This window comes from Cupressus sempervirens, chromosome 9, assembly GCF_028749045.1.
Source record: "Cupressus sempervirens isolate cs-2001-9-10 chromosome 9, ASM2874904v1, whole genome shotgun sequence".
Taxonomy (NCBI): Eukaryota; Viridiplantae; Streptophyta; class Pinopsida; order Cupressales; family Cupressaceae; genus Cupressus; species Cupressus sempervirens.
The window spans coordinates 679,092,675-679,111,118 of NC_143126.1; the positions used below are offsets into that span (position 1 = coordinate 679,092,675).

An 18,444-nucleotide genomic window follows, 5' to 3' on the forward strand; every position below is an offset into this window, starting at 1 on the left:
ACTAATTCTAGGGCCATTAATAGGATAACTATAACATATAGATTTCTTATTCCTAGAATAGAAGATTTGTTGGATTGCTTGGGGGGAGCTTCATATTTTTCTAAAATAGATCTCAAAAGTGGGTATCATCAAATAAGGATATGAGAGAGGGATGAATGGAAGACAACCTTTAAAACTAATGAAGGGTTGTATGAATGGCTGGTTATGCCATTTGGGTTATCTAATTCTCCTAGTACATTTATGCGACTAATGAATAAAGTTTTGCAGGACTTCATTGGGAAGTTTGTTGTTGTCTACCTTGATGACATTTTAGTGTATATCAAGAATAAGGAATAGCATTTGCAGCATTTGAAGATGGTTTTTTAAAGGCTACAAGAAGAAAAGTTGAAGATAAACTTGGAGAAGTGTGACTTTTTGAAACAAGAGTTGGTGTATCTTGGATTTGTGATATCCAAGGAAGATTTGAAAATGGATCCATCTAAATTGGAGGCCATCATTAATTGGCCCACATCAAGGGCTATTGGAGAGGTTCAAAGTTTCCATGGTTTGGCCACATTCTACAGGAAGTTCATAAGGAACTTCAACAACATTTGTGCACCAATTTTAGACACCATCAAAGGAGGAGGTAAAATGAAGTTTGAATGGAATCGTGCAGCAAAAGTTTGAATGGAATCGTGTAGCAAATAAGAGTTTTGAGGAACTCAAACAAAAGGTAGTCAAGTATCCTATTCTTGTTTTACCAGATTTTAATAAAGTTTTTACAATAGAATGTGATGCTAGTGGCTTTGCAATAGGGGTTGTTCTTAGTCAAGAAGGCAGACCCACTGCATTTTTTAGTGAGAAGCTTAATGAGGTAAACAAGAAATATTCTTCTTATGATTTGGAATTGTACGTTATGGTCTAGGCATTAAAACAATGGAGGCACTATTTGCTGCCTAAGGAGTTTATTGTGTATACTAATAACCATGCTCTTAGTTTCTTGAATGGACAGGAAAAACTCAACCATAGGCACATGAAATGAGTTGAGAGTTTGCAATCTTATACCTTCACAATCAAAAATAAGAAGGGACAAGCCAATAAGGTGGTTGATGCACTTAGTAGGAGAGTGCTAATAGTGCAAGAAGTACAACTACAAAGCATGGGTGTAGATGCATTGAAGAGAATGTATGTGCAAGATGGAGATTTCAGCGAAGCATATGAGGTTTGCACTAAGTTGGATCATAGTTTTCATTCTAGTTTTTTTTGAATTCATTATACAAGATGGACTATTGTTTAAAGGCAACCAACTATGTATTCCTAAATGTTCTATGCAGGACAGTGTCATTAAAGAAAAACATTGTGGAGGTCTTAGTGGTCATTTTGAACTCAACAAGTCATTGGAATTGGTACAAAGATTTTATTATTGGCTTAAGATGCAAACAAACATCAAGAAGTTTGTGGAAGGTTGTCTTGTATATCAAAGGGCAAAGGGAGTGTAAAATATTGCTAGACTTTATCAGCCTTTACCCATACCGATTAGACCTTGTGAGTGTTTGAGTATGGATTTTGTGATGGGATTACCAAGGACAAAGATAGGTCATGACAGCATATTTGTGGTTGTTGATAGATTCAGTAAAATGGCTCACTTTATTCCATGTAAAACCACTAATGATGCTAGTTATATTGCAAGATTGTTCTTTATAGAAATAGTTCGTATTCATGATTTGTCATTGAGCATTGTATCTAACTGGGACAACAAGTTTGTGGGTCATTTTTGGAGGACCCTATGGAAGAAGTTGGGCACAAATTTATCTTTTAGTTCAGCCTATCATCCTCAAACGGATGGGCAAACTGAGGTGGTTAATATATCCTTGGGAAACCTTTTGAGATGTTTGACACGGGAACCTTTTAAGATGCTCAACTTTCTAAATTTTCTTAGGCACTTCTTCATATTGACTTGACTCATTCTTGTTTTGATTATCTTCCTTATGTTTAGGCTTATGGATCACAAGATCTAATTCTCTCCTAGCTTTAGACTTCTTAACTGAAATTTCTCCAAGGTATCTAAGACGTATCTTATCATAAGAGGGTCTATGTATAAATATTTATTCTGTTGAATACAATTGGTTAATTGTGTTTTGTCTTTGATGTTGCACAAAATGTCATATCATTGCTAGTTAGTGTATGTTGAGCTCACTCAAGTGATGAAGACTTGATTTCTTGTGTTTGTCGAGCATTCTAGAGTTTATCAAGTTCAAAAGATAGTGTCTACCAAGTTCACTCAGTCGACAAAGAGAAGTTCACAGAAGATTGAGTGTTAACTGAGCTCACTTGGTTAATGAAGGAAACACTGGATGGAACCAGTGTTAACCAGGCTCAATCAATTACCAAAGGAACTTTGTGAATATGTAGTGTTAACTGAGTTAACTTGGTTAACATGGGAAAATCATTTTTGAGTTAGTGTCTACTAAGCAGGGTCTACTAACGAAGGATTGTCTTGTTTTGACATATTGAGTTCAATAGATTTGTTTGTTGCTTCTAGCCAAATGAGAAGATGAATATTAATTATTCTAAGTTGTATTCAAGTCGACATGACAATGTGTATGATATAAATATAAGGTCAAATTGAGGATTGAATATGTGCAAGTGAATAGAAGATTTGAAGATGCTTAGAGGAAGCGAATTAGAAGGATAAGAAGAATATCCTTGTGGAGCTGTAAAGATACATTCAATCAGTAAGGATCAAGTATACAAGCTAGAATTGAGATCTGTAATTAGAAAATTAGTTGCATCATAAATTAGTTCATCTTATTGTTACTCTCTAACCATTGTAGCAGTGATCTAAATCTCTTAACAGAGTTGGCTTAACAGCTATTTGTAAATCCTCTAACAAGGTGGCATTTCTAGATTGAAGTGTATAAAGACCTCTAACAAGGCCACTCCTAACAAGGTGATTAAATCCTCTAATAGGGTCACATCTAATAGTGTGTTTTGTAACCTTTAACAAGGTTGGCTCCTAACAAGGCTCACTTCAGAAGAGTGGAACTCAGTAACTAGTTGCAATTGGTGGTTTTTCCCAAATTGGGTTTCCACATTAAATCTTGGTGTCACTTGTGTTCATGCTATTTATTTTATGTTTATGCAACTAAGTTAAGGATAATCAGAGATAATATCTTAAGATTTACATGTTAAGCATTTACCAAGTTACAGTTGCTATTTTAGTGCTTACTGAGTTACAACATTTTCTAGTGTAAACCAAGAGCCTATGTGTTTACTGAGCATCAATTTTTTTAGTGAAGTTTATGTTCTGTGTTGACATCTAACGGATCTAAGATTTATTTTAGTGGTAACTAATTCACCCCTCCCCTCTCAGTTACTCCTCATATATTTCCAATACTATTCATCAAGTTTTTCACTACTAGAGTACAATTTCTCAAGATATAGCTTAGACTAAGTTAATTCTCCTTTTACAATAGTATCGTACTTCTCAAGTTCCATGTACTATGAATTTTTAGGCTCAAGCTTAGATGTCACTTTGATAAGGTTGAATCTCATATCTTCATTTTTAGATTTCAAATTTATCTCTTCTTTACTATCATCATCCTTCAAGATCAACTTTAGATTAGTAATCTTTAGTTCATGTTTTAGGATCTCATTTTCTTTCTTCAGTCTTGAAACTTCATCATTGTCCTTGATATGATCTTTAGGCTCTTTCTTGGACTTAAGATAATCTATCTTATCTTTCAACTTCCCAGTGTAGTCTTTAGCATCTTCATACTTGTATTTCAAAGTATCTCTTTCTTTAGTAAGAATATCAATTTTCTCAAGAGCTTCTTCTAGGTTCTTCTATAAGTGCTTCATATATATAGGGATCTTACTCAAGCTGATAGGCCTTCTCTTAGTAACTGTGTTCTAATACCAACTGTTAGAAATAGGAAATTCTGAGAGGGGGAGGGGGTGAATTAGTATTTCAAAAACTTTTACCCAAAACTAGATATCTTTAATTAAGTTATAACTCAATAATATAAAATTAAACTAACTATGTTAAACAGTAAACAAAACCACACAATAATGAAACTCATAACACCATATTTTGCTAACTAGGAAAGCCCTAGTGGGGATGGTACCCACAAAATGATCCAGTAATTAAAAGTATCTTGTGAAAGATATTGAACTTGTTAAGAGTATGTTACATCTGTATAGTCTCAGTCCTTGTTAGAAGACTCAACCATGTTAGGCATTGTTATTACAATTTACAAATGTATGCAAGATGAGCCCACTACCCAAACATGCAATATATAATGAAATTATTCAATACAAAAGAGTAGATACAAAAACCTCTTTACTACTACTGATATCTTCAATATTTGATTTAGCCTTTTTTTGCTCTTCACATAACTTTATCACAATTCACATTGCTCTTATCATACATCAGAATTCACAAAATAAAACATAGCATAATCTATTTACAAGTTCATATATATGTTCGCACACTTGTTTCACATACATGGTCACATCTTCATATATAATATCTTTTCCTTTATACCATATTTGTTTAACTGTTGGCCTTTGTCTCTTCACATGGTAGCCAAAATACAAAAAATAATCTTAGGATTAGGGTTCACATTTAGGATGTTTTCCTTAATAAATTAAGTAATTATTTTGATAAAAAAAATAATTCCTTAATACAAAATACTCTATTACATATCTTTTTCTCTGTTATGTTTGCTCAACATTGTCACTGTAAAACCAAAATATCTTTGTTATTTGCCCAACCAAATTTCCAACAAATATATCCTCCAAAATGCATAAGGAATTTAAAAACTTTATATTCTAAAATACAAGAGGGGCTTTAAAATGAAATAAAAATGATGGAGTTGACACATTCCTAATATAACTACATTGAATCATCTAGTTTTAACTAAATTTAGACCATGATACTAGTGGTTCAACATTAAGATTTGTATCACATTCCCACAAGAAAAGTCACAAATAAAATTAATTAGCCTTGAAATTAAGGTTCCCTTAACACTCTAGGATATATTTATCTGAATTTTTAATTCCATTACTTTGATCAGTAATTCATTCAATCCATAAATCCTTTATATTTTGTAAGTATTATAAATTTTGTACTATAACCCATTTAATATGAAACCACACTATCGTACTTTTGTAAGGGTTTCTCCTCATTTAAAAGGATTAAGACAAAATAGACATGTTCCTATTGATCTAGACAAGTGTTAATCATTTCGCTTGTCAAAAATAACATGTGTACCACGAAGCGACTTAAAAAAATTAAAGACTTGAGCAAAAATTAATATAATTTAAATCCATAATTATTGAATAATTACAATATAACTTATGGACAAGATAGATGCACTAGATAACTATGGGTAATCATAAACATTTTTCAATTCCATCTATTATATAAAAAATGTAAACAAATCAATAATTTAACACAACAAACAATTTGTTTTGATTTGATTAATCAGGAGTGGGATTGAACCCATTATAAAAAGGCTCATGGATAGAAAGGAAGGGGGCTCACAATAAGTAAGACCACCCAACACAAAATCCAACAACTAAAATAGAGCTAAGAACAAAAAACAAAAGGAGCTGAAAAATAACTAAAGTTGTAGAGCACTTGAGACCATCTACTAAAGGGTAGGAGGCTTGACCTCCTTCCTGAGCTCCTTCAAGATATTTTAAAAGGAACCCTTCTTTTGGTTTCCTTGAGGAAAGCTGGGGAATATGGGGACTTCTTTTGCTAACATAGATGCCAACTCCTTGGATAATTTTACCACTTCTTCTAGAAGAATCTTTCATCATGGAAATCCTCATACTAGCGACTCACAAGATTATCCACTTTAACCAAACCTTCCGACTTGATTATCTTCTTTTTTGTTGTATGTGGTTGAGCCATTAACCATTTGATAATTCTATTTTCTTAGAATATAACATACCCATGTTGTTAAATTTATCCAACATCTTGAGGAATAAAGAGAGATCCACCTCTTTACGAGATAAAATATGGGATTTGGGAGGAGACACATGGTTAGGACAAGACTCCAAAAGGTCCAAGTACTTGTGTTTAGGGGAGACTATTATGACTCCAACTAGACTCATTGGTCTAAGAAAATGAAAAAATTGAAGAAATTCATCTAGTCACACTCTTCTCCTTATACTTTTTATTCATTTTGGTCACTTTTTGGGGATCAATCCTAATAGTTGAAATAATGGTACACAAACCAAATGGAGATGCCCCTTAACAACTCTTGGATTTGAAATCTTGACAATAATATTAGGGATTTTTTGAGGAATAAGGTAAGGGTCAAGTGTAAGAGTATCAACTAACTGAAAATTTTATAATTTTATAATTTAATAATCTAGCCTTGGTGAAGGAGGAACCTTCCCTTAAAACTAGTGGAGGCCACTTATTGTTGTTATTGAAACAACACATTATTATTCAAATACACCTTATTTCCATTGCAAATGAACCAATAGTTGAATACTTCAATCTTTTTTACAATCATTCACATTTCATGAGAAAATATAGTATTTTTATTGTGATTGTCTTTTATAGTTATGAAATGAAAAATCATTAATATAAAATATGTCAATGTATACAGATTCCTACCTAAATTTTTGTACACATTAAAAAAAATAAAAAAATCATTATGACACTAATACCTTATTTAAATAAATAGATTATTTTGTAAATGCCACACTTATATTCGTAATTATTACTATAATTTTAAAAAAAAATTAATCTCCCTTTATAAATGAACATATTTATACTTTTATAATATTAATATATAACATCATGATATAGACTATTTATTTACATTATACATGAATATCTTTAATAAAAAAGAGCTCTTTGAGAGCTGAGTCCCTGCCTCTAGGAAACAAATTGGACGTAATATTTAAAATTATGGTTTTGAAAAGAGAAGTTATAAATTTTAACAAATTTAATTTAGATTTTTAATTAATATTTTTAATTTTAGTTTTATAGAATAATGTGGCGACTAGCCATTGTCTAAAAATATACAAGTCAATGTAATGCATTGTAAAATCACAAGAGTTGAATTAATAAATTTTTAATCAAGAAATTAATTTTTTTAGAATTTTATTACATAAGTTAAATTTAGAAATTAATTTTTTTAAATTTTTTTAATTAATATATACTAAAGTCTATATATATAAAGCAATATAACTCTTAATAGCAATAATATATTTTAATAAAAAATTAAATTTAATAATTATTAATTTATATAAAACTAATTTTAAAAATAATTTAAAATATATTAACTTTTTTAAAATTATTTTAAAAACTAAAAATTGTGATATTAATATTGATAAGACATTGTTGTGGAAGAAAAAAACATAACTTTTTAAGAAATTTAATGAACTTGTGATAAATATGCAAAAGATAAAATTTATAATTAATAATGAACTTGTCACAAATATAGTAATATAGTACCCTGCTTATATATATAAGCAGAGACTATAAACAGAGACTAATAACAAAGTGCAAATTGAGTTATAATGTGTTGTCCCATTCCAATGTTATACAAATGTTTCTTTTATTCACGGAATTCCTAAGATACCTAGAAGGGCGCATTTTGCGTGGCTGGTCATAGCACGGAATTGTGACCTTAGTTGATTCCAACAAGCGGGAGCAGTTCAAATAATAAAATAAAAGCCACACTAAATGTTTCCTTTTCTGCGAACTCTCGTAATAAATTTATTTTTGCTGGTGTGTGGGGTGAAACCAGGGGCTCTGCCAATTTTAAGAGTCAATCTGACTAACCGCACTTAACAAAGGGAAATTTCTGCGCAGCATTCTAACCGTAGTTAGCGCGGCGAATGAATCGCTGTAACACCAATCCAAACTAATACAAAAATAGAGTTGTAACCTGAGAATCATATAAATATATGTATGTATGTATGTCTAGATTACTGCAATGGCATTCTCTCCGACGATTGTCTGCAGCAGTAATCCTCGGCACAACCATTTGCTTACTCTTTGTGAGGGTCTTTACCCTTTCAACTGCGATGGCTGCAAAGAAAATGGAACCCATATTGCCTATTGCTGCACCTCCGGCTGCCAAAACTTCACGCTGCACGAAGTGTGTGGGACTTATCCGGACGTTTTTGTTCATCCGTTTTATCCGACATATGAGTTTAGATTCAGGAAAAAGACACGGCTGAACCACGAGTGCGATGCTTGCGGGGAAGATCTAAGAGGGTTTATGTATGAAGCGGCTACGGGTATTGAGGCCGTTGAGACTTCATCCCCTCTGCCTTGCGCTTCCCACGTGTCTGAATTATGGCATACACAAGGAGCACAGTGTGAAGCTCATTATGGGGACTGGAGGATGTTTTAGTTGTAGCAGGTGCAACAAGAACAAATCGGGGTGGAGTTACAGGTGTGAAAATGTAGAGTGCAGGTTTCGGGTGGATTTGGGGTGTGTTAAAGATGATATTGATGTTCTCGGCGCTTTCTATTCCAAAGACGAAGCTTCTCACAGGCCCAAGACTATCTCTTGGAAGATGTAGAGAAATTAGGGTTTCTCATCTACGGTGATACTACTGCTGTGCACTTATCTGTATGAATTCCTCCTACTATTAGTATTATTATTACATTTTGGTAACCTAGTTATCTTAATTTGTATTTCAAATAGGGAGCTTCGTGCTGTGGAAAATTAAAAATCTTACTGAGCCAGGCTCTTCTCCTTCGCTTTAGCCCAGTTGTATCGTATATGACAGAAATAGGAATCTAATTTCTTCTATTGTTGTAACTTGTTTATTGGTGCATCGGTTTCAATACACAATTTTGTGTAATTGGTATTATGTTCATAAATCTATTCATTAGAAATTTGGGCGTTTGCTGAAGGAGCATAAAAAACTGAAGGGCGATTCATTACAGAGTTTGAAGAGTGCGTCTGTCAAAGAAAATTTTTGAGGTAGTAAAGTAAAGATAAGTGAAAAATATAAAACTAGGGATAAAAGGTAATATATTGAACTTTTTATTATTACTGGTTACTAGTGTGGAACAGCGTGGCTATATGCTTACTGGCAATATAGTTCAGCGCTTCTTTTTTATTAGAGAGATTTATTTTGACTGCCAGGGCTGGTCTTCATGGGTATGTTTAGTTTAGTACTTTGATCAATTTATTTTATCTTTTTTAATCATCATGGATAAATTTATTGAAAAGTATTTATTATTTATTTCAGCGTTATTGTTCAATTTGTGTAGAGAAGGTTTAATTTTTTTAATTTGGCTAGTGGTTACTATTGTTTAATTTATAACCACTATTGTTTAATTTATTTATAAGTAATAAGTATGAACATTATTTTTATTTTAAGTTCTAATCTTATTAATAATAATTTTAAAATGTACAATTCGAATAAAATTTAAAAAGTTAAGACAAATGTTAGAAAAAATATATAAATTTATCAAGGCACATGCCAGTTTTAATAATATGTTTCTAAAATTCTTTTTATTATTGTTATTTCATAAACAATAGTTATTTCATTAAAGTAGGGAGGCATTGGCCATTTAACAATAAAAAATAAAAATAAAAATTCATAATGTTTAATTGATTTTAGTGATGCCAAATAGCTTATGTTAAAAAAATTAGAAATTATTTTTTCTCAAAATTGAAATTTTAAGATTTGTAGACATGACTAGCTCATATAATAAAATATTATTTAGTGTTAGAATACAAATTTAAATTCTATCTTATGTAGTGCCTCTCCATGTGAATCATCATGATTGAAACTATGAGTGGTCTACACCCTTAGATTTATGTTATTGTTTCATTTGGATTGATTATACTTATGACTGATTTATGAGATTATAATGTGTTAGATGGTTTTCGCTGAGCCAAGATTCGGTATAATGATGTTGTTCTGTGATTACCCTAAGATGTGTGAAGATATTACATTGTGTATTATCATTCTGCTACACTGGACTAAATTCGTGTAGAAAGCAATTCTGAGCACCTTTGCTTCCTTCGAGTCAAAGTGTCCCCACCTACATGAGCAGATAATTACCAAAAATTAAAAATAATTTTAAAAAACTTAACAGAGAGATGTCAATAATTACCAAAGATAGCGATTGACATAATGTCTTAACAAATGGTCTAAAACATCTTCACGTCATCGTGACAGAGAAATTTAAACAGAGACAGACAAATTAATAAAGAAAAACTAAATTGGGGAATAAAGACGTTACAACAAGACTTCTATTTTGATTATCACAATGGTACTACAATGAATATTCTTGCTATTATAGATATACCAGTATTACAGTAGTGGACGACAAAAGCCCGGCTTTAAAAGATGACATGACTACATTAACAGAAGCCAAAAAAACCGATAGCTACTTAAAATACAAACTCAGAAAATTGTATTATAGTCTTACAACTCAATTCATCTCGCTGTCGTGTCATTAAATTGAAAAATTGAAAAACGGACAATTGAGTTAAATTTATGTTGGGTGCAGCGGGAGTTGCCAGTAAGCCAACGGTCATATTCCATGCTTGCAATACCATGCTCAGGGAGACAATTAATATCCACCTTAACACACATAAAATCAACTCGGAGCCTGCAGAGTTTTATAGATAAATATGATTATCCAACACATTGGTGTATAGAGTTGAAGTGGATGATTCTTTACAGCCTGTACAGCCTAGTAGTGGTGGAGAACTTGTGAGTACGAAGTAGTCCCATATCACTTGTACTCTTCAAAGAGAGTACGAAGTAGTTCCATAAATAAATTCAAAAACTATGACATAGTGTTCCCTTCCCTTCCCTTAGATCCATGAACAGTGGGGGATGTTACGTTGAAAGCTCTTTATCTTGAATATTGAATGCATCTTTAAAAATAATTATTTCCTCTTTTATATATTTAAAAATAAATAAAAATCAAGTTAATTCGATTAACTAAATCTCTATCATGTATTTTTAATAAGCACTGAAATTTTACAATTAAATAAGAAATAAGATTTCTACCTTACTTAGAATGATGTCTCCCCACATAAATTTTAAAATCAAATACCTTTTCATACAACTTGAGTTAGAAGGTGTTGTCCGACCCTAGTCCAATTTTACACATGTTTCTTTTATCAACGAAACTTCCGAGAAAAACAGAAGAGCGCAATTTTTCCGTAGCTGGTCTTAGCACGGCATTCTGACCTCAATTGATTCCTACAGGCGGGACCACTTCAAATAATTTAATAAAAGCCACACTAAATGTTTCGTTTTCTTGGAACTACCGTAATAAATTTACTTTTTCTGGTGTGTGGGGAAAACGAGGGACTGATTTAATAATAACGATTGACCGGACTTCAGCATTTGTGAGTCAATCTGACTAAACGCAGTTCACAAAGGGAAAGTTCCGCGCAGCACTCTAACCGTAGTTAGCGCAGCGAATGAATCGCCAGAACAGCAAGCCAAACTGATACAAAATAGAGTGCTAACCTGAGAGTCATGTATGCATTGTCTATATAAGGGAAATAATGTATGAATGTTTAGGACCAGGGTACTAGTCCAATGGCATTCTCCGGAAGGATTGTCTCCAGTAATCCTCGGCACAAGCACGAGCTTACCCTTTGTGAGGGTCTTTACCCTTTCAACTGCGATGGCTGCAAAGAAAATGGAACCAATATCGGCTATTGCTGCACCTCCGGATGCCAAAACTTCACGCTGCACCAAGTATGCGCGGGGGCGTACCCAGACGTTTTTGTTCATCCGTTTTATCCAACATACGTGTTCAAATTCAGGAAAAAGACCCGCCTGAATCATGAGTGCGACGCCTGCGGAGACGAAATAGGAGGGTTTGTGTATGAGGCGGCAACGGGTAATTTATTGAGGCCGTTGAGACTTCATCCCCTCTGCCTTGCGCTTCCCACGTGTCTCACTTATGAGGTTCACAACGAGCACAGCGTGAAACTCATTATGGGGACCGGGGGATCTTTTACTTGTAGCAGGTGTAACAAGAGTAAATCGGGGTGGAGTTACAGGTGCGATAATATTGGATGCAGGTTTCGAGTGGATTTGGGGTGTGTGAAAGATGATATTGATGTTCTCTGTGCTTTTCAGGGGTCCAAGATAATCTAATTGGAGATGTAGAAAAATTAGGGTTACTGCTGCTGCTCTACATAGAATGGGTGCCTATTATTATTTCATTTTGGCAACCGAGTTATCTGGATTTGTTTTTCAAATAGGGAGCTTCGTGCTATGGAAAATTAAAAATCTTACTAAGCCAGGCTCTTTTCCTTTTATCATCCCAAAAGTGGAGTTGTACTATTGTATCGTATATATGATAGAAATAGTAATCAGCTGGTTTCTTTTACTTTTGTACCTTGTTGATTGGTGCATAAGTTTCAAAACACAATTTTGTCTAATTGGTATTATGTTCGTAAAATCTCTCCGTAGAGATTTGGGCGTTTGCTAAAGAAACTCAAAAACTTGAAGGGCGATTCATTACAGAGCTTGAAGAGGAAATTTGAGGCAGTAATGGTAATTTAAAAAAGAAAACCGGAGATTAAAGGTAATATATTGAGTTTTTTAATTACTGCGTGATAAAAAGCGTGCTAATGCTTCTCTCTCAAAGGTTAACAATTCAAAATATATATTAAACACGAGATCTATATTGACTGTCGAAGCAAGTTTACTTAGTAATTGGTCTTGGTCAATCTTTTATTTTTTATTTTTTTTATTTTGTATTCAAGGTATTTTATTTATTGAAAGCATGTTTGGTATTATTATTATTATAGACATGGAACTAATGTTTTTGTTTTACTTCCAGCCTATTTTTTTTTATAATCAATCATCATATTCTATAGTTTGAAAAGTTAGATTAGAAAAATCAAATTATTATATGTTTAAAACTGATTTTTGATTGGTTAAAACAATTTTGCTGGGGTTTATTTATTTTTATAGAAAAATAAAAATAGAAAATGATAAAGTATCAATGCATTTAAAGTTAGTGTTGAACTTAGTATAATTAGGAAAGAAAATTATAGTTTGTTTGGTCATCTTTATAAAAAGATGCATGTAGATTAGAATTACTCTTTGTGAGTCTTTGGTAAACAAATGAAAAATAAGATATTAGAGCTCTTCTTTCTCAAAAGTTAAGTTTGTAATCTTAATTTTATTTAAATATAATGAAAAGTTTCATAGTTTTATTTTTTATTTTAGATTTACTTTTTCTTTGGTTTAGTGTAATTATTTTCTTTATTTTAAATTTATTTTATTTGATTCTAATATAATAAGTCCATTTGGTACTTTTATTTTTACTTTATTTTTCTCATATAACTTTTTCCTTTGTTTTAAATTTACTCTTCTTTATATCTTATGTAATAATTGTGTGATTTTTATTACAATTTATATATAATTTTATTTTAATTAGTATTATGCACATGTCATTTTACAAATTAAATAAATTAGATTACGATTTATCTATTATAATAAAATCATATCATTCAATTTTGTTAATTTAATTTCAAAAATAATAATAACAATATTCTTTGATTTATTTATTATTAAATAAATAGATGTTAAAAAATAGTAGTTCAAATAATTTAAAAAAATCTTTAAACATTCATATCTTCATATTTTTTCATTTTAAATATTTTTTAAATCTTTACTTACTACCTTCTACATCTTTCAAATCTATTTCTAAATCTACATTTTATTCATATGAAACATAATTGTTATATTTTTTATTCATGTATAATTAAATAAATAATTTTAAAAAATACTAGTTTATATCATTTTTATACTAGTTTATATTATTTTCTATGTTTTTTATTCATTTTTATATCTTTATTACTTGTCTCTCATAAATTTCAAATCTATTTCTAAATCTACACAACTATCTTGAAAATAACTAGATATTTAGATGCTACAAACAATGAAAAATGATCACTTCAAATGCAAGATGTGGCCTAGCAACATATAAATGATACAAAAAAGAAAAAAAGCTAGAAAATTAAAATAATCTTGATAAGCAAAGAACATCTTTTATCTTCTATCGAGAGACTCTTGTTAATTTTAATCTAATTGTTTCAATTATCTAGAGATGGTCTAATTTTTTATTTTGGCTACTAGTTATTATTGTTTAATTTATGAAAAATACTTTTTAAAATTGTGTAATTAAAATAAAATTTTTAAATTAGAGAGATGTTAAGAAAAAACAAAAAAAATTGTGAAAGTAAATGCTAGTTTTGCTAATATGTTTTTTTATTTGTTATTTTAATTGTTATAGGTAGTCTCTAAAGTACTCTTTTTTATAATTAAAATTTTGTAGAGAAATATTCAAACAAAAAAAGGCACTTAAATAACCCATATACAAAAATGAAATTAATTTGAAATTTCAAAAAAAAAATAAATTTGACAACCACCTTATATTTTTCTCATGAATGCCTTTTAGTACAAGCTTGGTAGAACCTCTTGTCCGCACTTGTAACCATTGAACACTCCAATACAACAGTTTCAACTACATAATAAATAATTTATGATTTTAAAAAAGTTAAGAAATATCAAAATGCAATTTATAGTATTTGATTGTTAAGATTACTTTTAATAAGAAAAAAATTTATGATAAAATTATAACCAACTTAAAAGATACATATTAAAATACAAACTTAATAATTTAAAAATTACATTCATATATATAAGAGTAGATTTATTTCATTTTAGATTTTAAATAACTTAATAACTAAATTAAGATATAAATACTTTGTAAACATGAATAGTTTAAAGGCCACACATTTTAACAAAAAAAAAATGATCAATTTTAACTCTTGTGTTTTCAAAGAAATTATTGATGCTCTCTATAAATTCATTTATAGATTTTATTTGTACCAAATTCTAACAAACTCGTTCAAATGTACTCTTTAATTGAGTACACCTTTCCCTTCCTATTATGATATTTCCTTGTACATTTTTAAAAATCAAATTTTCAATTTAATATATTAATATTCTTATTTTAATGTCAAAAATGAGAAAACTATTTTCAAATATTAAAAAAAATATCGATAGTTAATAAGTAGGAGATCTTTTTCATAACTAATCAAATTGTGATATTGCTATGAAATTATGTAGTTTTTAGAGTCAAATATTTTATAAGTTGTGGTTCACAAAAACCTATCATTTAAGAAAATGAATGGAACATTACACTGGTTACATCTAGGTGATGTTAGAGGTGAAGATGTAGGTTTTTATGAGACATCACTTATGTCACTTATGATCAAGTTCAAGTAGAACTCGTGTGGGCGTCACATTCTAGGAGCTAGCATCATCTGGATGCAATGAGTGCTAAATAATCCATTCAGTCTCTTGAGAGATGGATTGTATGAATTACAATCCACAAAACATAAATAATTAATGTTGACTAAAATAATTATAAGATTTATAACAATAGGAAAATAGATATTCGATAAATTCTAATGTAAATATAAATATTTAGAGAATCATAGATTTTTTTGAAAATTTCTGCATTTGATGTTCAAGATATCCATAGTTTATAGTCCAAAACAACAACAAAAAAAGGGGCTAAAAGTGCAAATTGTAAGGTAAGCGTTAAGTTTCATACTAACATCTGATCCCGCATCAGATAGGCGATAGAGAGCCAAATATGATCGAAAACGATTATAATTTTTATGAATATTATACAAGTATTCTGGCCATTACAATACCATGGGCAGACAGAGCGAATGAGAATATCCCAGCTTATCACGGCACAGAGGTCTCCACTCAAAATTCGTACAAATTGAGATAACTGAGAATTAAAAAGTTCTTATTTTGGATGGGGTTTGGCTTTTCGAGAGAAGTTTTTGTGGGAGATCACTACATTCAGCCTCTTTCTACATATAAATACCACACCAGTATTATCGAACACATCTAAGCATTTTAAGAAAATACACCCCATTTCTGCAAATCACGAAAATCATCTTTTGAAGCTGGTACGGTTCATGCTTGCAATACCATGATCAGAGAGACCATGATTATCCACCTTCACACACACCAAATCCACTCGAAGCCTGCACGCCACGTCATCGCACCTGTAACTCCACCCACCTTTGTTCTCGTTGCATCTGCTGCAGCTGAATGTTCCCCCGGTCTCCATGATAAGCCTCAGAGGATGCTCTTTGTGACCTCCATAGTTAAGAGTTGTAGGCAGCGCAATGCAGAGCGGATGAAACCTCAATGGTTTCAGTATATTACCCGTAGCGGCTTCATACACAAACCCTCTCAGATCTTCACCACAGGCATCACAATCATGATTGAAACAGGTCTTTTTGCGGAATCTAAACTCATTGTCAGGGTAAAAGGGATGAACATAAGAATCGGGATAAGCTCCACACACTTCGTGTAGTGTGAAGCTTGGGCAGAAGCTGCAGCGGTAGCCAATATTGGCTCCATATTCTTTGCATCCATTGCATTTGTATGGAGAAAGACCTTCGCAGAGAGTGAGAGGATGCTTATGCCGAGGATTCGTGTTGGAGATTATCCTTGGGTAGAATGCCATATTTTGCAGAAACCTCTCCAGACTAATTTATCACAAGACTGAAAACATATTTATATCATTTGCCCTAACAATGGGCTTGGTCTCAACCCGTGGTTCGAACCCCGTTTTGATGCTACGCCGAAATTTCTTCCGGAGAAAAGAGAGACATTTCGTAAGTTACTCTTCTGTTGATCAGGCAGAATGCGTGGAATTCGGACAGACTTTCCGCTACCCGCCAAGCATAAATTTTATTTTATTCGCTTAGGATGCTTCCTTCATTCATTCTAAGCGGGAAACACGCGAAATGAATGATTGCGCTTATTAAACTACTTTTTGAACGGGCCCGAAAAATTGGAATATATTTAAGTCACACGTCCGGGGTAGACAATGGCCGCCAAGTTCGTTCTTTCTTTCCATATTCTTGGATATTTCCTGGATATTCGTAAGTAAAGATTTCTTCTTTATTGTTTTTCCTAAAATTGTAAAGTTTTGTTATATGAGAAAGTATATTGATAGAAAAGTACATACAAACTAAAATGTTCGATATAAATATTCTATATTGTAAATGTTAGATATATTAGCAATGACATCTTGGTGTTTAATTGGTATGGGAAAGATATGTTGAGGGTTAATTTTCATAAAATTATATTTTTTTAAATATATTTGTAGTACATGGGATGATTTGATAGGTCATTTAACAAATGAACTAGATACTTAGGTTACAGTGACTACATTTCCTATAGATTTATATTATATTTGTAATAAAGAGGGAGAGAAGTACATAAATAGAACTATAGGGGAAGCACAAAGAGAGAGGAGAGAGGGTTATTTAAATAGAGAGAACATAACTAGATAGAGAGGAGCAAAGAGGTTTGGCTATGGAGAGGTGGATAAAAGTGTTATATAAAGAAAGAAAGAGGGGGTGGAGAGATAAAAGAGGGATAAGATGAGAGAGAAAAGGAGATATAAATAGACAAAGTCAAAGTAAGATAAAGTTAAAATTAAATGTTTCCATATAATTATTTTATAATAATTAAATTTTAGTAAGATTATAATTTTAAATTAAATTAATTCTATTAACTTTAAATGTTCTTTATAAATTGATTAAAAATTAGATAATAAAAAAGTAAAATTAAATCAAAATATTTCTATCAATTATTAATATGATATGTTATAATTAATTGTTAAGTAGAGAGGTGTAAACTTACAATGACATAATACCCTTCTAGAGGAGGTATCACAAAAACAATTGTAAGAAAGAAAGAAAAAACCTTTCACATTCTATTGCCAGCTCCATAGTTGCTATCCACTCATGTAAAAAAATCAAATATCTTAACTCTATACATTTATAAAAAATAATGAATTAGAGCATACAACAATAGTTACAATGTTACTATATTGTCTTCCACTCTAAAAGAATACTTTCCCTTAGGAATTATATGGTCGATGGCTACTAGACCTTGTCTTTAAGAATTATATAGCTGTTGGCTATTTAGAAATTGTATAGTCATGGTCAATCTCCTAAAATAAGATAACATAAAGGATGGATAAATTTGAATAATTTTGTTTCCACGGATTAGTCTTATTTTTGAAATATTTTGCACAAATTACTCGAATATATCACTATCTAGTCACAATACACTTGAATATATCACTATCTAGTCACAATACACTTCATCTAATGCAATAGCTAGTATATAATTATCATGAAAAAGACTATTTATTTACAACACACAATACCATATGAATTAAATATAGATACTAAATACTATATAGTATACCATTTGAAAGTACTATTTTTTTTTTTTTTTTGATGTATACGATAGATAATATATTATGGTTACTACACATTCCATTCATTCTTGTCTATGAGAATTCCCTTAGATGCAATAAATACTAAACATTCCCTATATATTCTCATGTTTCACCTATATGAGCAT

General features: G+C 31.2%; 3 protein-coding genes across 3 annotated transcripts; 2 read left to right on the forward strand and 1 right to left on the reverse strand.

The window, feature by feature from the left end:
* The first annotated feature begins 7,946 nt into the window (after window positions 1-7,946).
* Window positions 7,947-8,369, forward strand: LOC149540552 (uncharacterized). Its single transcript, XM_089802708.1, has one exon. The coding sequence runs from the start codon at window positions 7,947-7,949 to the stop codon at window positions 8,367-8,369; it is 423 nt and encodes a 140-aa protein (XP_089658834.1).
* A 3,035-nt stretch (window positions 8,370-11,404) lies between these two features.
* On the forward strand, window positions 11,405-12,343 carry LOC149540553 (uncharacterized). The gene has a single exon (XM_089799636.1). It carries the CDS (start codon window positions 11,542-11,544, stop codon window positions 12,106-12,108), a length of 567 nt encoding a protein of 188 aa, XP_089655762.1. The 5' UTR covers window positions 11,405-11,541; the 3' UTR covers window positions 12,109-12,343.
* Window positions 12,344-15,943: 3,600 nt separating this feature from the next.
* Window positions 15,944-16,525, reverse strand: LOC149540554 (protein VACUOLELESS GAMETOPHYTES-like). Its single transcript, XM_089802709.1, has one exon. The coding sequence runs from the start codon at window positions 16,523-16,525 to the stop codon at window positions 15,944-15,946; it is 582 nt and encodes a 193-aa protein (XP_089658835.1).
* Window positions 16,526-18,444: the final 1,919 nt, after the last annotated feature.